At 43.0% G+C, this 24,689-nt stretch overlaps 1 protein-coding gene across 2 annotated transcripts in view; it reads left to right on the top strand.

The window, feature by feature from the left end:
- LOC133019310 (E3 ubiquitin-protein ligase RNF43) overlaps nt 1-24,689 on the top strand; it is a 78,985-nt gene that overhangs the window by 28,159 nt on the left and 26,137 nt on the right. For both annotated transcript variants that reach the window (XM_061085740.1, XM_061085739.1), the window contains exon 2: nt 21,840-21,953. In XM_061085740.1, the coding sequence (XP_060941723.1) occupies nt 21,840-21,953 (114 nt within the window). The remainder of the gene's footprint in view (nt 1-21,839; nt 21,954-24,689) is intronic.

Raw genomic sequence — 24,689 nt, 5'->3', positions numbered from 1 at the left:
ATGTGTTTATGAATCAAACGATTTCCTTCTTTGTAAAAGATGTTGTGGTAGTTTTGTCTTTGAAGAAAAATCATTGCACTGACCTCAGTTTGAGGCTAAATAGAAAGATAGTGTTTTGTTCTTTGCTCTGTAAAGACTGTTACACAACTCAGTCTCCTCTCATGACATGGAGTGTAGATGCACTATTTGTGACTGTAATGATTACAAATGATTTCCTGTTCTGTTTGGAGACTGTCTGATAAGGTCAGCATTGAAACGGCATCAATCATTTGTCTTATGATATTATCAGTCAGATTAATAGCCTCTTAGAAATAGATTTCATACTGCCTCAAGATAATCTCCCTTTTTGACTTCATGTCTAGGAGTCAGTCTTTGAAAACATTATGTGGTTAAGAATATTAAGTCTGTGGCGTCATGGTGACAAGACTGCAGGAAGTTAATGCAACCAATCCAGAAATAGTATGATACACAACTCGTCTATTTTGTATGGATAAAACTGGAACATATAGTGTGTTAATTAATGAGCTTCAGAGACATTAGCAGGAAAATTGTGTTGTGTTTCAATAGTCAGGCTGAGTCTCACCCAGTTTCCAGTCTCTATGCTAAGCTAAGCTACATGTTGCTGTGTCTCAAACTGGATATTCACTCACTGGTGTGGTGCATAAAAAACAATAAGAAGACAACAAAGAAGAGTAGAAGAAACTTTCTCTCTGTAGTACATTTCAAAACCGGAGTTACACGATGCTTTACAAGATTGCAAATCGTAGAAAAAAGCCAGATCATACACAGCAGTGCAATAAAACAAATCTGATAAAAGAATAACATTAAAACAATAATAGAGCAACATGTCATGTAACATGAAAATCGCTGCACAACATATTTCTATATAATTATCCATTGTATATTGCAAAACATGTCAGTGTGACCACACTTCTACACTTCAAAATAGTAGGATTATGGAAGTATGCAGATTTGGACATGGCACGTCTCCTGGCCTCAGCTTCATATACAGACATGAGCGCTGTCGATCCGCTCGACTAAATCTTAACATTAAAACAGAAAATAATTATGTTTGCCAGAATGTCGAATTAAGTTGTGCCATTCACTACAAACGGAACCACAAATGCGTGAGGTGAAAACAGGATGCTTCTACCATCAATTTTGTTCTCCTTGGGGGTCTGTCACCTTGACAGGTATGCTTTTGATTCATACCTGATCTACCTGCCTACTCCTCTCCCACATTCAGCCTGATTGGCCTGGAGGGCCAAATAGACAGCAAGCTTCTGAGCAGATCCTCACTAAAAAGCACAGCAGCTCAGCTGTCGCTGGTCGATGCCAAGGGCCAGATCCATCGCGTGCAACCACTTCAGCCTCTAATTAAGCTTCTGAAGGGAGCGACAGCCTTTATTAAGAATAGAGATATAACTCGGAGGGCAGGCGTTCTTAACCTCTGTGTAGCTTTGTGCATCTGATTTATAGACTTAATGCAGAAAAATATTTTGACGCTCTAACATTTCTGCATGGAGAAGTATGAGTGTTTCGATTGGATTGTGCTTTTGAATCGTGTTTAGTGCTGGATGGTGGACTGCAGCCACTGGTAGGGGATGACTCCTCCAGATGATCCTGTGTATAGCAGCAACAGCGATGCAGCTGGAATTGTTATCTTCTTTGATATTAGGGCTGCATGTAATGTGGAAAACACCCTGGGCCGGCTCCATTTCCTCCTCAGACGATAGGGGTTTCACATGCCAGTTGGTTTTTATAATCCTCTCGAGATTTGTCGTTTATTCCACTAAATCCAACCTTAGCTATGTTAAATATTTCCCCATCGTTACTTCTTTTTTTTTCCAAAGAACAATATATGGATTACATTTTGTTCTGCTCATTTTGAATCAAATCAACCACAAATGTAGCTTGGCAGTAGATAAGACATTAATTAATTTTAGATAAGTAGTTTTCTCTTGAACACTCTCACAACAAGACTGTTACACCCAATGTGAGGCCTGCTTTAAAGGACACTTAACTTAATTTGCACCTGCGGTAAAACTGCAAAGCGTTTGATAAAATGATGCATCAACAACTTGGTGACCAAGTAGGTGTGGCGTTATAAACAACAATCATGCCAGCATGTTTCCCACAGCGCCACTGATATGGCGCTCCCTTTTGATGAATGTCTGTCTCTCTACATTAACGCAACTTGTTCCTTCTGAGGGAGTGCAAGGTCGGAAGTGGTTTGGATGTCATCGCCCGTCTGCACAGAGGGGCTGCATGTTGAAACACACCCCTCCCGCCTCCCATCCTTCCCTTCCCGCCTTCCCTTCACACCCCTTCCACACTCTCAGCCCATCCATCTTACCCGAGGCGACAGGCCTGTTGGTCCACACAGCAAGGGGATCACACACTCGTCGGAAAACACTGCCACAATAACTTCACCACTCTAATACAATGTAGAATCTCTCATGCTCATATAACTGTGTGTGTGTGTGTGCGCGTCGTTTGAATATTTAAAGTAGACCAAATATAGAGAGCAGTCGTTTTCTGTAGTGTCGTTGTTCTCTGTAGACTCAGATGATCTAACTTAGCATTGACTATTGGATAGATATCTCACTACATCATGCAGTGATGCTAAACTTAATCTACACAGTACCTGTATAGTATACATTAAATTACATTGTCTTATATAAAGTCTGAAAGTAGCTCACACGCCATCCGACTCATTCCTACTTAGCTTATTCTTGTATTGTGTAATACACAGGATTTTAATGCCAGGGCAGTAGGGCCCGTAGCGAGCGTAAGGCATCATCAGCACAAATACATATTCAAGTAATTGAGGGCAAGTAACATCAAAATGTTACCAACAAGTCATCAATTATTGAAAAATAATGAATGCTTAAAATACGAAAATTCTATTATTTTACTAGCTCCATCAAACCTGATCCAACATACATGACATAGTCTGTATTTATACACTTGTGGAAATAACAAAATGAGACATTGTGGTTTGACAAGGAAACAGTTATCAGTCTGGAGGTCTTTACTGACCAACAAGCCAAACATCGATCTCGGACCCCAAACGGCTATCTTCTGATGACAAATTAGCTGCCAGTGTAGATAGTGAACATCCCGGACGGTATTCCGTCTTCCATTCGCCATACACTGTTTACATCTCTTATGAGTAGGGCTGGGATGATGCGTCAACGTAATCGACGTCATCGATAAAGTAAATACGTCGATTTTCACAACGTGTGTCGACGCGTCACATGGAAGGTGGTAGTGTCTAGTCAAATCATTAATTCGCCCTAAGAGGAATTGAAGGGGGAAAAATCATCATCGTTTCTATTTTAACCTGCGCAACTCTTCTTGCATTTACAGTAGTCTTATTTTAACCTGCACAGCTTTTTTTGTCTTTACGGTAGTAAATTCTGGCAGAACCAGGAAGAATTTACTTCCTTCACTGAACAAGAGAAAGTGGGAGCCAAGAGAAAAGTTGTTAAAGCTGTTTAGTTTTTATTATTTGTTGAGATTGTGCGTATGTGAAATGTAGTTATATATAAAGAAAATGAGAAAATTACACTTAGTTTAACATAATTTATTTATTTAATATTAGAGAGCTGAAGTATTGCTGTTAAAAAAGTTGCTAATTTTATTTTGGAGAGATTTTGTATTGGAATGTAAGAGGCAGATTGGCAGTTTAGACTGGGCTACTTTTTGCTGTAGAATAATGTCCTGCAGGCAACCAAAGCCTGTTCAAACGTGATAAGTAAAACTAGAAACAGAAGCCAGAAGGATTCAGGCTCCAAAATCGTGTCCCTCGCCTACAGATTCTGCATATTCACACGCAGAATAGGTTTATGAGCTTAACACTAACTCTGGTGAATGCAGCAGCGCCTCAGAAGTCCTGTCCCACAAGGGGGAATGTGTATCCCAAATGGAGTCTAACTAGTAGCTGACATTAGCAAACCAGCTAACAGGACCCACCATGTCAGTTAGACAACCTTGGAATCAACAGACGGGCATTTCTCCTCTTTTGGTAAAAGGGAACCCCCTCCTCACAGCAAGCTTGTTGCCTTCAGGCTAGCTGTCTCCACCTGGTTCAAGCCTTAATGCTAAGCTAAGCTAAACATGTGCTCGCTCCACTTTCATATCAAATTGACCGACATGAGAGTGTTACTGATCTCTTCAAATAAGAGTATCTACCAACATGTACAACTTATCGGACAATAAGCTTGTACACTCATATGGTGGAATTTGTCTCTTCTTGAAATGTACCTGTTTTTTTTTGGTAGTAATTTGATTGTAAATATTCAGCTAAACGAGCCACTATACTTAGTTTTAGCGGGTGGGGTTTTTGTGGTTAAATTTCAAGGGGAAGTGTGTGGGAGGTCTGTGGTTGGGCTGATATTCTGCCCCTAGCCATCGAACAGAAAAAAAAAAAAAAAAATGAATAATTTATTAATTAAAACGAGATAGAGACTGATTTGAGACCTTTCTCTGGCATAAATCAGTTACTCTTAGACTGTCCTGCTTTGATGAACTAAGCCATGCCAATAAAAACAGCTGTCACGTGAACGACACCCTGGGGTTACGCAGCACTAAATAACAGAACATGAGAAACGCTTTAAAGCCCCAGTCTTCTGGTCTTTGTCAAGAAACTCCTGATGATTTATTTTTCATCCCACTCTTCTGTAGAGCCACCATTCATTTTCCAAAATGGGTTTTTTAATTAAGCAGGAAATGCTGAACAAGAAAACCGCACACAAACCCAAAACAATAACATAGAAGAAAAAACTGTTAGTACAATGTTATTATGCTTTTGGTATCGTTTATTAATGAACAGGAACATTAGGACCTATAATAACTAACTGCTTTTGGCAACCTGAGTGACGTGTTCCTGCACCACCCTAATAAACAGCATGTCCAAAGTGTGTTAGTGTACCAGGAATCACAGAGAGGGTGAGGATAACAGTTTGAATTCATTGTCATTCTCACTTAGCTTACACAATACACACGTCTGGCTAGAGTGTCAGGATGACTAAAAATCTCCTTGAATCATGCACATCTGCTGATAGCACTGATTTAACAGTTCACTCCAGGCTACTGGCTTGGGTGAATACTGAAATACACAGAGGGACACACCTATTCACTGCTCATACACCTAATGCCTCATGAGTATTTGACAGAATTAATTCCTCTGCAATTACTAAGCTTACTAAATCCCATGAGTCACACCTTCGCGGAGGCAGATGAAATCAATTAAACTAAATAGAGGGTAGAGCTGGAAGCGAAACGTTGGAATAGTATGTTCACATTGTGAGCATGAGACCATTAGTCACGTTAAAAGAATTCTGCACTGAAAAGTAAGATTGCTTTTCATTATTTTGATGTGTCTTTGCACAGTATGTAGTAAACATAAAGCACTTTGAACACCACCTTGGGCTACATTTTTACCACTAAGTTTTCATTTTAAAATTTGTTTTTTAGACTAAGACAATCTCTGTCCACACAAGTGTTTGGGCTCAATCCATTTATTCCCTGACCACATTAACACACCTGAAAACGTATATCAAATGACCACTCTCCTGCCCTGGACATGCACATGGCGGTGTAAACAGGAAGGCAGGAGTGTAAAATGCGGTATTCAACTTCAGAACAGCTGTAGGCAAGGACCACATGTTGCGTTCTAGACTGGTACCCGAGGCTAATGGAAGGGGGTCATGTGATAGGAACTAGACGAATCAGGGAAGGCTAACCTAATGGATCCAATCAGCAAGCTGTTGTGAGTGTCAATGTCATTGTTTCTGCAAATCCAGACTAAAACACGGCTCCTAAGTTTTCAAGATAAAATGGGGCGAGCAGCATTTCCAAACTTCTGTCTTTTATTGCCTCTGAAACTCCATAGTGGTATGGACACCAGGCGTATCAGTAGCAGAGTGGGAAATAAAAACATAGTTATGTGGATGTAGCCTTAGAAGCAGCACTTACATATTGATTAAAGACATGTCATTTTTATGTTAATATAAAAATAACTGCAATGAAGAATGCAGTACAAAAGTACAGAATATTTTGTAGAAAAACAAGCAGGCACATCAACATCAGCTGAACACCCACAGGAGGTTGTTTTGAGCTGTTGATGCATCGCCCCCTTATCCCACTGCTCCGTTATTTTACCATTATCCTGCAATGATAAGCAGGTGTGAATGGGAATGGGAGGGATGTGACAATTGGGAGGGCGATGAGTGATCTGAAAGGTCATGGTCGCACATCGGTTCGGCTATGATGTGGTTAACAAGGCGAGAGCTGGAATGCGATGCAGTTTGGCAGAGCGGCAGCTGGCCTTTGCCACACAGCACCGCCTGCTCTGAGGGACCGGCCTGTAAAAAGCTGGTTCTGATTTGCAGCCCACCCACATAGCGGCGCAGCTTGAATGGACCTATGTGAGGGAACGCTGTGCTTTCCCCTCAGCCTTTATCGTTTCCCTGCCAGGAGTTTAATTTTATGCGGTTATTTACTGCGGTCTACAGTCGAGTTCCACCGCTTTTTTCTCCCTCGCTCTTTTCCTCCTTTTTTCCTTCGGGTGCAGGTGTGTGTGCAATCGACCATGGAGATGTGTTGGCTTGCGTACAAGGGTTCCAGCACAAAAATGGATCAGGAAATTCTGGTTCCACTTTGCGCCGAGTCCCTCCCCTCAAATGGCAGTAAATGCCGCAAACCAACCCCCAGAACCGGCCCACATCTAGGGGGAAAAGGTGGTGAAAAGTTATTACCACATTGTTGTTGTCACCTGCCCGCTGTTTAGTAGAGCAGAACCCACCAATTAGGGCAAAGCTTAAATGATCTGATCTGTCTGACAAAATGCAGGAAAACCCGACAGTTTTTTTCCTCTGTGCCGTGGGCAGAAAAACTTGACTCCGTTCGCAGTTTATAGAAAACTGCAGGAGCGTCAGCATTGTGGACCCTCCAGTTGACTCCAGTTGAGACAGGATTCTCCAGTCTCCTTTCATGTCACATGAGGTCACCGTCTTTTGTGTCATGTGCACACACAAACACATCACCGAGACTCACAGATACCCATGGTCCCCACGCTCTCGGGGCCAGAGGAAGGAGACCCAGCAGAGGAAGTGTAAAGGTCCAATGTGAGGCTGCTGAGTGACTCTGGAAGGCTACTAGATCAGGTTGCGGGGACGGCCAGGTCTGCATTGTAAAGATGAGTCAATCTGTCTCAGTGAATGTGCTCGTCTCCGTCAGTAGGGTCCTGTTCGTGTGAGAGACCCCCCTGACCTCGCCGTAGGCTATAACCACAGAATGCCTCAGTGGAAATTTGAATTCCTTTGTGTTGTAAAGGAATGTCATTCATGAGTGTTTGACTTGAAAAAAGATACTGGGCAAAATTATTCAGGACATCATTTTTTTTCCATGGTCTTACATTTTTTGACAATGAGAGGATGTACTGAATCAAATATAAAGCTAATATAAGAGAGGTTCCTAAGGTTACTGCAAATATTTGTTTTAGAATGTGATTCAAACAGGAAAGTGAGAGATTATGATATAAGGAGGATTCATTGATGTAAAGATGATTCATTGTACAATTATCAGCTGTGCCCTGGACAGCTCTAATTGCAGATAATCTGATATAAAAGTATTTTACAGTTTTCCCACACATGATAACTACATGATCCACCTCACCAACAAGTCTCCCACTCTGCCAGTTTGAGTCTTACGCAAAAAAGGTTGAATGTCAATGTATATGCTGTTTGATATAACTGTACAGGTACATTGATGAAGAGGTGTTCAAATGAGAAAAAAGTGACTTTAGTCAGACTCAACTTTTATATGTGTGACCAAATCCGTGCGACTTCGATTGAAATCAAATATACTTTTAATGATGCAAGTAATTTTCCCATAGCCCATAGTTTTCTAAATTCTGAACCATACCTAAGGCCACAGCTCAGCTTTTATTTGTTTTACTGACTGATTTTGGTTATTATCTGGAATGCTGCAACTGATTGTTTTCACGGATAAACATGTATTCAGGTCATCATTGATATATAGAAAAGGTTTCTTAAAACTTGATATAAAGACTTTAATTTTTCTGCTTTGTCTGACTAAAAGTCTGAAAACAGTGAATTAATAATCAAAATAACTAAGAGATTTTTCATTTTTAAATGCCACGTTCTCCTCTATATCCTCCTTGTAATAATATGTGGAGCAGCCATTAAACCCAATGTTTTATGAAACTTCTTTTCAACATTCAAATATTTCAGCAGTTCTTGAAATCTAGTGCCAATATTCTTGCATCACATTTTGCAATAAGACATTTAGAAAAAACATATTTTTCATAATTTCATTAATAAATAGATAAAACATAATGTGTTGTGAGTTGTGCGCTCACGTTTTGCTGCTCTGCAACATCCAGACAACAATATCTTGCACAGTGTAACAGAACCCAGACTGGTTTAGTCATTTGCCAAAGGCTAAAAGTCTGTGGAACGCACGCACTCTGTGAGGGACATACCCGCTCTCTTCTCTACAGAGCACACAACACTGATGATTCCGAATCTCTGTTTACGATGAATTCCCGCCAATGATAGTAAAAAAGGAAAAATGCACGCTAAACTCCAGCACAGTCTGTGTTTTCCTGTTACTGAATCAGGAGGCCTTCTTCTCTGCTGCTGCCAAGAATCTGCTGAAAAACAGGAATGTTTTGTCTGCAGGCCCCCAGAGCTTCCAGGTTAGGAGGAGGAGAGTGGGCTGAGGTAGATGAACTGCTGCTGGGGTTTTATGCACCTTAGCCACCTGACCGAGGTCTCCGAGTTGCGGAGCAGTGCCTACTTGTGGCGTCGGCTGGCCCCTAAATCACAGACTTGACTCTCCCTCCTAAAGAGATTTATCTAGCGGCTACCAGAAAACACTAGCCGACCGACCCTGCCAGGCAGCAGAAGTACCAATTTAAAAGCTTCCCTATGATATCACAGCGCAGCGGTGATGACAGGCCACGCTCTGTTCCGGGCTCTACTACCTTTTATCCCACAGAAAACATAGCATAGAGTGGAAGATTGCTCTTTAAAGTAGGAAGTACAGCACTGTAATGTTGCTGCTGCGGTACAAAGACGTCTTGTGTTTCGTTGTCAGAGGGTCACTGCGCTTAATATTCACTTCCCCTTCTGTAATTATGCGCCAAATATAATTTAATGAGGATGATGTCTAAATAATAGCCGTTTTGTTTTGAGCCATTTTGAGCATGTCTTGCATGTTGCTCTATCTAAATAGTTTCTTTTCCACTGGCGCCCAGACAGAAGTACAGTAGGTGAATGCTCAGAGTTCATTCATCGGGCTCGGGACAGGCGCTGATGTTCAAACACCTTCAGGCTCTTACTACTAAGGTGGCACGGCTCTGTGAAAGAGAAATCCTGCAGCAGCAGCAGCCACGGCTCAGCTTTACTTTGTTAGTGTCTGTGTTTGTACTGTATACACACTGTTTCCAAGTAGGACAAGTGATTTATGTGTATATACACTATAGCGACTTTTATGACTGTTTATATAGATGTGTTGAGTGTTGCGTGGTTGTGGGGTTGAATGTGTGCTGCTGTTGTATCTGTCTCTGAACATAAGCACTGTTTGTCATGTATTTACTAAAGCTGCCGTATTTTTATAAAAAATTCAAACATTCGTTCAAAGATGAGAAAACATTATTCTGAACTGTAACGACCTGGTCAGATTGCATGAGATCATCTGAAGCAGCTCGCCTTGTGGTCCAGCAGAGGGCATTCTTAAAACTCACCACAGCTTGAGCTGCAGCAGGTCCTATTAACATGTCAGTTAACCCAGAAAGATTTATTTGTTGGTATTTGTTTCGATTTTGTTCTCATCCACTGGATAGATAATGGTTAGAAACAAAGATGGTGACAAATCAGCCGTCATTAAAATTAATTTAAAATTATAAACATACCAATAGACAGTGCTATGATACACCTTCATTTAACCTCTGGGTTATAGTTAAACCCCAAAACATGTTTTAATCCCCTATCTCCTGTCCCTGTGTAAATGTGACCACTCATACAGGTTCAACCATTTTAATATTATAAGAACATGATTCGAATGAAATGCATATTATTACATTTATTTAGGGCTTTTAACAATACTCAAAGACACAAACGCAAAGATAAGCGAATAATTACAAAAACAATTATAGTTTTGGTCTTTTGATTACATCTACATTATTTTTTTTTTCTTCCTTTTTTCCATCACCAACCAAATCGAAAGTAGTTTTGATATAAAGCTTTGCTCACGTCTACAGTGAAACACTCTCACCCGCACGCACACAGGTAGTAAGGGAGAGTGGCGTTCCAAAGGGCAGCAGTGTTTACCTGCCCACTTGAGTGGATTCCTCAGCCTGCTGGCTCAGACGCTGAGGTAGAGGCTCCGGTGCCTGTGTGTCTACTGTCTACACTGGAGGCATTCTTAGCCTGATATCACTGCCACATGCTCAACAAAGATGTTGAAAGGCCATATTGAAGCAGGACGAGGAGGAGTGGATGGGACAGGAGGGAAGGAGGGAGGGAGAGTCTGAGGAGTGAGGAGGCGGACTCGCCTCATAAAATGTTTTGTCGTCATCAAGGCTGGAAGTGTAGAGCTTGCAGAGGGAGAGCAGGTGTGAGCTCCTGTATATGTTTGTGTGTGTGTGTGTGTTCTGTATGTGACTGCACAGGCATCTGCGTGGGCGCATAAATACGCTCATGTGTTGAATCGAGTGCATCTGTGTTCTAGTAATAAATAGTGTGATGTGTTCAGGCCTGGCAGACATGAAGCTGGGGCTATTGACATGTAATGCACATGCTGAGGTCGCATTCATGTCACCACCTAAACTAAGCTGAAATTATTGTGCACTACTTTCAAAATCATGCTGTCTTTGTTAGTCACAAAGCAGTACAGTAGGTTGTGTACGTGGGAGTGTGTGTGTGTGTGTGTGTGTGTGTCTGTGTGTGTGATAGGGAGATGAAGCGACTTCAAAGCGGCAAGGCAGCATTCTCTCAGCCCGGCCTGTTTACACTGCTCTGTGGAGTCTGCATTCCTCTGTCTCATTTTTCCACAGCATTCCACAAGGAGCTCCGTGCTGCTGGCTTTGTGCCCACCAACATTTACTCCGCTGCCCCACCCTCCACCCCTGCCCCTATGGTACATACATGCTTCTGTACACACAACTGTACACTCAGTGTGACCGTTAAAACAACACAAGGACACTGCATGCAGGGCAACTTCAGGGAAAAGAAGGAGGAGGAGGAGGAGGGAAGGATCCTTGCAACCCAGCACCGCAGGGGGGCAGGAGATTCTGCCTCCCAGCCTTCCTCCTCTCTTATGTTCTTTTCCTCCCCCCAGTCCATTGATGGACTCGGGTAGATATGCAGATGAACAACTGTCAGTCCATGTCTTGAAAGCTCTCCCAGCGTTCCGTGACCACAAATCAGGCTGCTGCGATGGCTGCCTCCGAGCCAGAGTGAAATATAGCAATGAAAAAGAAAACAATTATGTTGCCAATTACAAGGTGTGTCGCAAGCAGTCAGCGGCCACATCAGACGAGCTCTCCGCTGATGTTTTCGGGACTGTTTACTGGTGAGGTTGCTAAGGATGCCGCATGTGTATGTGCTCGGGCAATAAGGTCACATAAACATTTGCAAAGAGTAAAAATAACACATAAAAGCCCTTAATTTAGCTGTTGTGTTTACTCGCTCTTTGCCTTTATGACTACATTTCTCCGACATCGGCCACAGGTGATTATGGGATTCCCTGTGGGATTGAGTGGCAGAATGGGGCAGACTTCTACGGAGAAATATCTTGCTGTGTTTCTGTCCACGGGATCCTCCTCTAGATTTAATTACAGATCTTCCATTACAGTATATTAAAGGCACTAACAACTGCACCGCAGAGACGTTTTTTTATCTCCTGAGTCGAGGGTTAAGGACAGGATGTCGCACCTTGCACAGATCGCTAAACCCTATGAGGGAAATTGGGATTGGTGAATATGGGCCACACAATTACAATTTGATTTGATTAAAAAAATACACACTTCGAAAGCATGTTTTTTTTAGCTGAGACCCCCCCCCCAAAAAAAACCAAATATTTAAATGATTAATGGCCAACACTGGGTGGGTATTTATTTTCTAAATACAAGTTGAGTAATCTGATTCATTTAATGACGAATATCCCCATTGCACAAAAACTTGATTCAAGGCAGAGCAAGCTACAACATGACTTGTTTGGTATTGAAATCATTTTCAAAGTATACACACATAGGGACAGATGTTAAAAGAATCAGGCATGAAGGGGAAAAAAGAGGAAGTCAGTTGGTTAAGTCAGTTTTTGTCTGTCATTTGCCCGGTGCACATGGGAGGATGGGGATGAGCTTTATGTTTCTCTGAAGCCATTTGGAGTGATTTCATTTGAATTGAACTGCAGCCAACAGGTGAAACACACCGACGGCCAATTTGTAGACAAGATAAAAAACAATATTATATATGACAGTACAGAGCCACATGCCACGATTTATATTTCAAATATGATCAAAATTATTTTACAACATGTATATAAAGTGGCAGTGAATAAATCAAAAAGAGTACATTCAAATTAAAATAACACTTAAAATGTATTCTACTTGTTAGTAAAAAATGTGTGATGATGCTCTGGCACCAGTAAAGAGAAATATGACGATAAAAAAGGGAATTGTTCAAACGCATCTGTGCTCTCTGTTCATTGCAGCTGTTTAGTTAAACTTTCACGAGGGGTTTCAGTCTGTTCCTGTTTTCAGACAGAGCTGCATGAACATGGATAAGGCCTCTTTTTTCAAGGACTACAAAGCTACAAAAGAGACATGTTGGTGGGTTCCAGGGGGGACATTGCATTTGCAAATAAAATAGGGGGTCCTAAACCCCCCAGCAGCTTGTTTTATGTGCAAGCATGTTAAAAAGGCACCTGTTTCTTGTTAAAGAGAAACCACTCTGAAACTCTCTGCTGGTGCCCCTCACTGTCTGTGTAGTATGACTTTTCCGTCCTATGCTGAAGTTTTATTTTGATCGGTGACAGCATCAGTTTGCATATGTTTAAATGAGCCCTGGTTGGGGTAAGTCACATGTTTTCAGCCATCGTAGCAGCATGGTTGTAATTGGTCTGTTCGTCCACCACTGGTCTGGATTGAAATATCGCATCATATACATCTGTACATGTTGCCAGGTGATGAATCCTTTTGACTTTGTAGATCAACGTACCTTTCCTCGAGCAAGATCATCATGTCATCAAAGAATACTTACAAAACTAATGACCTCCCAATCAGCATGCTAACTAGTTAATGTTGTTCTATAGGGCACAGACTGTAAGACCTTGTGGCACCGGGCTCGTCCCTTCTGTGCACATCACATTTCCCCTTTGTCTCTCTTTTGTTTGTATTTGTCTCCCGTTCTATAATTTGGAGTTCCCTTCCGTAAAAGCCTTTCAACATTCCCCTTGCTAATCTCTTTCCATGCGGCCGACCCTTAGGTTCCCAACCTTAAGTAATTAGGCACATAGAAAAGTGTAGGTTTTCTCTCTAACTGATAGTGTGGAACCTGAGAGAATATGCGAGTCGTCCTTCGGGCCGGGGACAGGCCGGAGGAAGCCTGGAGGACGTGTGGATGTGGCCCCCGTGTCTAGGGGGAAGAAGGATCACTGCAATACTAACAAACTGCTGGGTTACCAAGCCACTGACTTGTTATGACAGGGAAGTGCTGTGTTTATGTTTAACTCAGAGCTTTGAAATGTATAGTGTAGCACTGGCCTGAGGCTGATGGAGTGGCCTTGTTGTTGGTTGGTTGGTTGGTTGTGTGTGTGTGTGTGTGTGTGTGTTTGTGTGTATTTGTGTGTGTGTGTGTGTGTGTGTGTGTGTGTGTGTGTTTGTAAGGCAACAGAACCTGTGCAGGGAATGTGAATCCACGCTGATCCCCGTACCGCTAGTATATTTTGTCTCTTGAGTGACTGTGAACACCTTGTCACCAGGGAAACTGTGAGGTCATTCTGCAACTCGCTGTAGCAGTCATACAAATAATGACAATTAAAAAGTACCAGTATGTTATGTAATTCATGGCACTAAGGTAGAGAAAATGTGTTGTGCTCATGCACTCTGCAACTATGTTTTTGCTATTCAATAGATGACCATAATGTATATTTCAGTCAGATTACCTATTATTTGAAATGTTTATGGCAGCAGCAGAAGAGTTTGGCATCTATAGGCTCTAACCTCATCCCTTTTCCAGATATGATTACACATAATGGGAGTGATGAGGATATATCTTGTTTGAGGTGCTGAATCAGTACGTGTTGATACTGACGCAGGGCAGCAGGGGCATTGACGAGCAAAGGGAGAGATGGGAAATCTTTGTAGCTGAATTGGACAGCCATATTGGGAGGACGTGTGCGATAGAGGATTGTGGAGAGTGAGGCATGTCGCATGATTGGAACAGTGAAACTAGAGTTGGCTGCGTGAACAGGCTCGTGAGCATTGGTCCATTTGTTTGTGACAACTGTTCATTAACACACACCTTTTTCCTATTAAAAGTTATTTACATTTTTAAAGGATCATTCAAGGGCCACATTAAATTACGGAACACATACTGTACATCACACCAATATATCCCTTGTGATGGCTTAAACCGCATCTCTCTGGCAAGGCATCTGATGTCTGATGGTAATGATGATGATAATGCTCAAAACAACTTGCTCAAGCATTCTGCTCTTTGTAACAAACTGAGGCTTTGGAAAAATGTTACATTGGGGCTGTGGCTTACTTACTGAGGCTGTAGCTCAGGGAGGTAGAGCTGGTCGTCCCCTGATGGCTGCGCACAAATGATGTGTGATAGAGAAAGTGCTGCACGTAGAAGCACTGTATGAATGTGGGTGGATTGAAAAACTGGACCGTAAATCTCTTTGAGTGGTTATCAAGACTAGAAAAGTGCTATATAAATACAGACCATTTACCATTTGAGGCCCTGGTCCTCAAGGTCCATCCTAGTTTAACATTTTGATACATTATACATGCACATCACTGGAACGCAACTCCTGAACTTAAAGTAAAACTAATGTTTTTTAATTCAAAGCAAAATATACTGAACATTATATTGTCTGGTTAACTATTGACTGCAAAAATCTATATTCCACCTATTAAAAGCACCTTTTTTTCACTTTTTGACGAAGCATTGCTTTTGGCTGGATTGGTAACAAGCTAGCTAGTTAATAACTGTCTTGATGGAAGTAATCTGGGCTGCTGATGAGCTTGTCAGAAGTAGCGTAAATGCACATGATTTACAGTTTTGACAACACAGGCTTTTGCAGTGCATTGTTGGGTCTTGTGGTACTTATGTTGTGGAGAATAACAACCCTAAAAACCTGCTCGTGTAGATACATGCTGCACAACGTCAGGAGAATATATCCACATCTCACTCAGAAGGCAACACAGGCTATGGTCCAGGCTCTTGTTATCTCACGCCTAGACTACTGCAACTCCCTCATGGCTGGTCTACCTGCTAGTGCCATCCCACCTCTGCAGTTCATCCAGAATGCAGCAGCTTTAACCAACCTAGGTTCACTCACTGACACTACACAGCTCCTCCGCTCCCCTCACTGGTTACCATTGGCTGGCCTCATCCGCTTCAAGACACTAGTACTTGCATACTGTGCTGCGAACGGAACGGGTCCAGTCTACATCCAGGACATGGTTAAACCTTACACCCCAGTCCGTCCACTCCGCTAAATTTTCAGAATTGAATTACATGTAGCACGGTTGAATGCACTTATCGTACGTTGCTTTGAATAAAAGCGTCAGCTAAATGATATGTAATGTACTGAATATGAAGGGCAATATTTTAACATAAATATAAATCCTCCCACAGACAGGATGTAATTGTGCCACAAGCTTTGAGTTTGACATGTCTTCTAGAAACAAGGGATAAAGCAAGTCAGGAGGGCAATGAAAAACTTGCAAGAGATGAATTGGAGTAAATGTAAAATGCCATGCATCAATGGTCTGCAGTAATACACCCATCAACCGCAACTTTAGAACCCGTAATTATTATTAATGCTTTGGCCTGTTGATGTACAGTATGCTGCATCAATAAAAATGTGAAATATATTTCCTCATCTGGTATTCCACCAATATAAGTACTTAGCTCTTTCCTCATTTCCCTTTCTTTAAGAACAACTCCTCTTCCCTCTCCAGGTTCTTTCTTCTACGTCTAATCCCTTTTATAGAACAGAGACAGTCTGACGACCCAGGAGTTGGGGGGGGGGGGGGGGGGGGGGCAAGCACTGCTACTTAAAGAAAGCGCCCGGGCAAATTTGGGGCTGGTGGTAATTATTTGGGCCTCATTATAGGATCACGTTTCCCTCAAGTCATTCTCTGTGGTAACCGTTACTGGATATGGGGCTGACACTGTCAATAAAGCTGGGGGAAAGATGACACGCCTTTTGTTTTGACAGGACTAAAGCAGTAATGCGTCCTGTTCGTTTGCATTTGCAAAGAGAGAAGACGATGGCCTCAGAGCCGACTTTTCCAGATGCTCCAACAGAGAGAAACCCTCTGCTCCACTCCCTTGGCACCGGGGCAGTCCGGCATCACTATAGCAGCCTTTCATGTAAATCTACTTAGTGTAGGGTCTTGAGATACAGGCCTGTTTGATTGAGGAGTGTGGTATGAGGAGTGTGTATCTGTGTCATCTGTGGCACAGAGAGCTGGACCTCAATGTGTATGTAGAAACCAGCGTTGCTTGAATAATGGTCCAAGAGCGGATATGATATTTGAGAAAAGGCCTGGTGCCTTGGCCTTGAGCGCCCCCCTTGAAGTGACTGCTGAGATCAAGAGACACACTCCCGTACCCTGGAACCACAGAGCGACTTTTTGCTCCAATATATCGGCAGATTCAGCCTCATCATGCACACATACATTATGTCCACATGCAAGCACATGCTCAAGCGCCTCTAGCCACAATACATAGCGGCGCTCTCACTCATTAGCCTGCGTTCTTTACACCAATTCTCACACATTGGCAGACCCACTACCTGATGTGTGCAAGGGGTCAGTACCTCAACGTGACCTTTCACCTCAGGCCTTCTCATCCCGTAACAAACACGCACACATAGGCCAAATCTTAGTAGGGATCCGCAGTTAGTGTTGCTCAGTTACCTGGGCAACCAGATTCCAATCTATTTTATCTATTACATGCGGTCTTGTTGTCAACTGCTTTTCCTGCACTGAGAATAAAAAACTTTTGCTACTGTTTTAGAATTTGTTGCCAAGTTGAAAAAGAAAAAGGCTTTGATTTACACCTTCAGGGACAGCACACCGTGAGAGACAGAACTTGTGTTGCGTTATTGGAACCTTCAGTATGCGTGTTTGAGAGAAAATCAAAACAATTTCACAATGTTGGATTTTACTTTCAGGAATGTTCTAGTCTAATTATACAGGACAATTAGACACATACAGGGCAATTAGACCTATTATAAAAAGAAATACTGAATTTTCTATTGAGCAATTTTTGGTGAGCATTCATAAAACTTAATGCAGGGCAGTTTTATCATGCTACTTTTTATGCAGTATATAATTGTGTGTGTGTGTGTGTGTACGTGTGCAGTGACTGAGCAGGTGCGTCTTTAATGGTGGGGTTTCAAAAGAACGAGAGAGACAAAGAGATTTCATTAGATATAGAGTCCAGACGTGGGAGGCTGAGTCACTCAGTAAATCATGAACGCAGGCAACAGATAGTATGTGCATTTTTGTGAGTTCACGTGTGTGTGTATGTGTGTGTGTGTGTGTGAGTGAGAGCTTGCAAGGTTGATTCAATCCTTCCCCTGATGTGTGCTAACCTGGCTGGCTTTCCAGACCTCAGGGCAGAGCTCCATTTAAGAATCCTTTTGCCCTTGTGACTTGGAGTCTTGATTTATATTGTATGATAGAATAATCACATACTGAAATATTTCTTTCATCCCCTCCTTAACCAATCTGCTTCTTTATGATAATGTTGCATATGCAGCCAACAGCTCCTCTGAAGCCTTCCTGACCTTCCTGAATGGCTGGTAATTGAGTGGTGGAGCTTGATGAGAGGTGCAAGCTCTTTTTGCTTCCCCCCCTCTAACACACTGACATAACTGCCTGGGCCTGGTTCCCGGCTGGCAACAGATGAACTAGAAAACTCTCTTGCTGATTATTGGCAGATGAAAAAAGAAGATCTGCCGGGCTAAGCGAAGGGAAAAAAAATATTATTGACTTCTCACCGCAGCTACTATTTATTTTCCCCTTTTTCTGTCCATGTATTTGTTTTTGAGGCTGTTAGATTCTTGCCTTGGAATATTTTTGGGGTAGTCTTTGATTGAGCTGGAAAGGAATGCCTTTAATCGTGGCTACAAAGAAACCGAGGGACATGTCCCCGTCAGTTTTGCAACAGATCAAGACAGATGAGGAGGAGGAACGGAGGAGTGAGCATTGTTAACAGTCTGTGGGGAACTGTTTGCGTGCCCTGTGGTTACTAGTCCCTGTGAAATGGAGACTCAGTGATTTGGTTTCCCAGGCCCCTTTTTCTCAGGGCCATACAAAAACCAAATGAAGAAGTTTCAGTCTGTCCTAGTTGCCATTTATAGTCCAGCAGCAGCATGTTTGTAAGTGGTGGATGGCACCAGTGGTGGCACACAGAGAGCGTTCACAGCCATCTGATTGTGAGTGGTGTGGGCATATCTAAAATAGAAGATAAGGCTTAGTCTTGTCAACGATGCAAAACATTGACGCTGCGCCTCAGAAAGCCAGAAGAAACTGAACGCAGCCGCTCCTCCTGAGCCTGTTTGGCTCAGCATTGGGATTATTATCTGCTTTATTAGCTATGATTGCACAGCCCCGTGCATCGACATGTTTAATGTCACAACAAAGATCCACACACAATCGAGTAAGTCTAAAGAATAAGTGTTGCAAAACCTGATTCCCGAAGTGTAGCTATTTCCCAACATTTCCTACAAAACTACAGCAAAAAAGAGCAGAGGTCATAACATCAGTGAAATAGCGTCATTGAAAAGGATATTTTTTCTAAGTTAAAGGGCCAAGTTCAACTCTAGTCCTCTAATTTGGACCTAGTAAATGAAGACTGGTGGAGTCCGCTGGCAGAGCAGCGTGGAGCCCAGTCCAGGGGCTCATGCTGCATCACTGCCTGCCTTCCCTCCTGCATAGGGGGTGTTATTCAAAAGCCTTTACTAAGGCCACAATCCTCAACCAAGTTTTTTTCTATTTCATCTTCCCCTTTGGAAGAGGGAGGTATTTAGATTTGATTCCAAGATTTTTTAGCTCCTTAGTCTATATGACCCTGTGGTGGCACAGAGCTTTTTTTGTCTGATGTACCCGCTCATCCCTTCTGGGGCTGGGAAGCAAAATCAATGCCAGTCAGGCACCGCTTCCTACATGGCCAGTAACTACTGGGCCAAATCACAACACAGAATCCCGTGCCTGAGCTGTGTACTGAAATAGTTTCTCTGATTGCAACATGAACATCCCCATCTTACCCTGGTTAATATTACTCTGGCCCTGACAAGATGTAACATAGCCTGCAGTTAGCTAGTAGTTACCTCAAACCCAGTCGAACAAAATGCCTAAAGGTAAACTGTTTTGCAGCCAGGCCAAAACAAACAAACTGAAAACTATCAGGAAACACAGGCAAACAGACTCGGGCACAAGGAAGAAACAGATTAAAATACCTGGTTACGCACAGGACACATTCAAAGGCAAAGTGCTGTTCCATGTTTGACTGCTGGTGTAAATCCTTGTCAAGCAAATCAGTCAGTCAGTGTGGGCGTCCTTGGCCCCAGCCGTGGAGAGACAATTAAGTGTGGAGGTGAGACTGTTTGGCTGTATTCAGTACGGAAACTGGTATTTAGTGTAAAATTACTGCAGGTGGGCTTCATGTGTTAACAAAATTTGCACTTGTTTTTTATTGTATATTTAAGTATACTTCAACAGATAATATGTCAAATTTCAACTTGCAATTTGCCTAAGTGTTCTGGCACAGTTTGGGCACTGTGACAAAAATATGGGGATATATTTACGATCATTCATAAATAGCATGCATTTAAAAATAACGGAGAAACTCCTAATGTTTTTCACATACCCCCTGGGATACAACTAGCCCTGGTAGGAAATTATTGATATATAGCTCATTAATATTTTTGGTGACCTGCTTTTTCCATAATATTCATCAGTAGCATTGGGTTAACTTGTCACATGAATTATAAGTGGTTTGTGAGTCGCCTGCACTGCACAGTCCCTGGACAATGTGCTTCACTCCTACTGACCCCACATCTAATGTTGGCTTTTATGTCCCCGCCCCACCATGGTCCCCCATAGTCCTCTTCTTCCTCCTCTCCTCTTCTGACAGACATGCAACAGCCCTTTGCAGCACATTACGTCAATTCCCCAGGCCCCGGCGTGCCAGCTGTTGATGTCACCCTTGGGTCTTTTTAATTTAGGGATTTCCGCTGGGTGAGATGAGGGGGAGCCCCACGAAGTCAGCCCACAGCCACATGAAGAGGCCCAACGGGGCTGAGCCGGGCCAGAACGGGCCTACATAGGACAGGGCAGGGCAGGGTGGGACCGCTCCGCTGGTGTGTGGGTGAGCGCAGAGAGAATAGGGCGCAGCAGGGCAAATCTGTGAGCAGCAATGAGAGGAGTCATCCAGGAGCATTGGTGTACTGGCAGTTGCTCGCACTGATGTCATGTGAGCAAATTAGCGAAGCACAGGGGGTGTCTCCGGAGCCCCTCGCTTCCTCCTCGACTGCCGTGCAACCCCTCGTACCCGTGACAGCTTGCCTGTGACTTGCAAACACCACCGCTATCCCTTGAGCTCTTAAATGCAGCCTTTCAGCAGCTACGAATTTCCTGCCTTTCAGAGGGGATCAAATGTTCCTCCCAAAAAAACCATCTCCCATTCTTTCAGTCCTCGAGGCTTTGAGTGGGAGAGAACATCACCATCCATGTAATTGATTACGTTGGATGCCAAAGTTTTCCTCTTGATTTTAACTGGGAAGGAAACGCCTTAATTGAACACATAAAAGCTTCTATCAAGTGCAACTGTTGTGTTCTGATGGCGTGAAAACCAGCTTTGGATTCACTGTCTAGACTGTCTTTTGAATGGTTGTCTCAAACATTCTTTTAATTCTTGGTTATGATCCAATCTGATATGTGTACGGTCACAGACTGCAGGTTACATGTGGTGTTTTGGGTACAAATCGAAGGGATTGAAAATGTACTGAATGGATAGATGTAACTGTGATCTGGTTCTTATCATTGCTTTGCAGTTTCCATCTCCTTTCAGCAGATAACAATATCTTTATTCCTTTCTACATTTATTCCTCTAAAAATATTCTTTACCTCCTTTAAGTGATGTTAAAAATAGCAGCTGTTATTTCTGTTCTGTCCTGTCTCCTGGTCTTAGGAGGATCTGTCACTGTGTTCAGCTGTTTTAGATTATTATCAATGAAAAAATAAGCTTTTGTGTAACATTTTATTGCTGGCATTGTTTAAAAAAAGCAAATCCCTAGGATGTCTCAGTATTTTTAAGATTATACATAAATCAAACATGTTGGATTGGCTCAGAAGAACAATGTCAGTGTGCTGAGGTGGAAGGAGTTGCAGATGTGCTGTTTGTGTACCTTGGCATTCGGGCTTCTCTTGAACGCCATGCACCTAAAACTGTGGACAGAAAAACGCACCCACCAGTCACATTTTAGTAGCTTTACATTTTCGAATTTTCCTCTCATAACCTTTGTCTCTCTCTCCTTCACTTCCTTTGCAGTATCACCCTTTGTCATTGTGCAACACAAGCGAGGATGAACGGCAAGAAGGTGACTTCATCACCATTGTCAAGCTGGAGCACAGGGTACCCCGCTGCCTGCCGCTGCTCGATAAGGTAAATACACACACACACACACACTCACTTACACACGTGGCTTTGAGTGTTTCACACATTACTCTCCAATTAAAACTCTGAGAGACATCCCTCTCCATGAACCCGTCCCATCTCAGACACGGCAGCAGACAGATAAACCATCTCGCCATCTTGTCTTTCTCCCGCAGTATCCCTTCCGCTCTTGGATTCGGACATTAAAGACAAGATGGTTTTTAGAGGGAATTATTTGGCAGGAGTGTAATGTTTTGTTCGGGACACTGATCTTTCAGAGTGAGGGCTTGGACAGGAGGGGACGGGCTTAGCTCAGCACTGCTATGTAGCAAGTGGCAGTGAGCCCTGGCTTTGGATGTGAGGCTTTCAAGCAGCAGCTGTCACTGGTCCGAGCCCAGCCAGCCAGCCAGAACCAGACACTTGGTGCTCTACGTCTCTGCTCCCCTCTAATATGAGCGCAGTCAGCGCTCCATAGATTCCACCCACAATGGTTTAGATGTATGTATAAGTGCAACAGAGTTGACCTAAATCTCCCTTATGTTTAAGTTTTATACCATACAGACAGACTGGCACATCCTAACTTTAAAGCAGTATGATTTAAAACTGTTGCTATTTTTTCCCTGTTTTTTCAAGTGGTGACAAATTAGCAGGCAGGAGTATAGTTAGGCGACTGCCTTTTTTTAGCCTGTGTTTTCTTTTCCCCTAATTTAAAGCCATGTTTAGGAGCTTCCCGTCGTGGCGACGATGTCGAGACATTCCCACACTTCCCTGCTCCTTTCTTCCTCCTCCTGTCGCTCGCTCTCCCTCAGTGGGAGCCGACCGGGGGGAGAGAGGGCTGTCACTCAGGCCCAGCTCTAGAAAACAGTTTTGATTAAAGCCTTAATGGCAACACTGTGTTGTCCCGTAAACAAAACACGGGCTCTCCCTCATGCAAAAGAACGCGCGGACAAAAGGCTGCTGCTTCCGAGTGCTTTCTCCCTCCCTGCAGATCCTCTTTGAAATCAGAAGTGAAGGAGGGAGGAAGAAGAGGGAGCGAGGGGGGGGCATCCTTCTTGTTGTTTTGGTTGCCTGGAAAGTATGTGTTGCAATAAACTCCGCTCCAGCCACCTGCATCCCTGCTTCCTCAGTGAGATTCAAAGCTTCGGGTCGTAATGGATTTATTGGGGATTCATCATGCAGCTGTTGAGGAGTTTGCTCTTGGCCGTTTGAAGGCGATGAATCAGACGCTTTGGGATGTGCGGTGCGTGGGTCGGCCTCGCTCTCTCTCAATGGGACTTGTTTACAGTTGAGCCTGACTGTAGCAGCCCGCCCAACTGATCTATAGATACCCTGACGGCCACAGAGGGTTCGTGTTGCACCGCACACACTCAGAATAGGCTGTAAACCAAACAAAGCAAAAACGCAGTACCATCAAGGATAAGATTTCATTGTTGTCCTTTGTTTGAATTTTGGGTTTGCGGAGGTTCCGACCCCCGGCAGCGAGGGGAGATTCCTCTGCTGATTGGCAGTGATCTGGCACATCTCTCTGCTGCTCTTGGTTTTACTGGATGGGTCTCACAGCATCTCTGAACATACTGGAAAGTTGGACAAATTAGGAGGAAAACATTCTCCAGATACCCTCAAATTAAAGTGGTTGGTGAGGCCTGTAAGCATCGCCCCCTCCTTCTGGCAACCTCTCACCCAGATTGACACATACATATGAAATGAGTTGTTTTCTCAAGTAGGAGCACTGATTTCTCTGAAATTTTGACAGTTAATAGAATTCAGTGAGGCTTTTTAATATTATCAGGGTGTAGGTTTGGTTTTAAAGTGGTAAGACTACCTTAACCTTCAATTTGGGGGGCAGTATCTTCAGAATAAAAAATTTGAGGAGTCAGGGATCGAATCACTTAACCTTCTTGGTGGACCCCCCTATCTACCTCCTCAGCCACATCCGCCCTATCAATAAAGTAGGCTAGCCTGTAAGTAACAGGTTATGTGACAGCAAAAAAGTCAGCAAATAACTGCAGCAAAAGTTGCTGTTAGTTCGCTTAATCTAGTAAACTTTTAAAAAAAACTGTAGGAAGTAAACATTTCAAATCAGAAGAATCCAAAAAGGACAAAGACTTCATACTGTTTCCTCCGACGATCTTTGCTTCAGATACATCTTTTTCTATGCAAATGCATGAATCAAAACCCTCCTCTGCTCCAGTGGTTTTGCATCATTACACAACACAAGCAGAGGCCACAAGCTTTCTCTGCCAGCATGTTTTTCTACAGCAGACATGATCCATCTGCTTTCCACCAGCCAGCCGGCCGGCCAGTTTTTTTCCTGTTTACGCAAAAGCTCTGGAAAATGTTCTCAAGCTAAGTCACAGAGGGACACATGACTCGACGAGAAACAGCATCACTGCAGTGCCAGGAGCTTATTTACCTCCGACTTGATAATCTCTGCTTCTTGATTCTTTGCCACTCACACTGCAGTTCTGTGAAACTGCATCAACCAATGAAGAATCCATGGTTTTGTGGAAACAGCTCTTTTACAGTCATTGAAGTTTTGGCCCGTGTCTGAACTTGTTGACTCTCACAGAGGGCCTCGCTTATTGATTCTGCTCCTCTCGGATAAAAAAGGGGGTTTGTGCCTTATTGTGCATTAATCCTGTTTCTTTAACTGGGCTTTTCATGTGTACACGCCTGCGTTTGTGCATATGTGTCATTGGATCACATTACATCAAATCTCCCAAATCTACCTGTTGGCCACTCTGT

Source organism: Limanda limanda, chromosome 14 (assembly GCF_963576545.1).
Source record: "Limanda limanda chromosome 14, fLimLim1.1, whole genome shotgun sequence".
Classification (NCBI taxonomy): domain Eukaryota; kingdom Metazoa; phylum Chordata; class Actinopteri; order Pleuronectiformes; family Pleuronectidae; genus Limanda; species Limanda limanda.
This window is presented reverse-complemented; position numbering and strand designations above follow the sequence as displayed.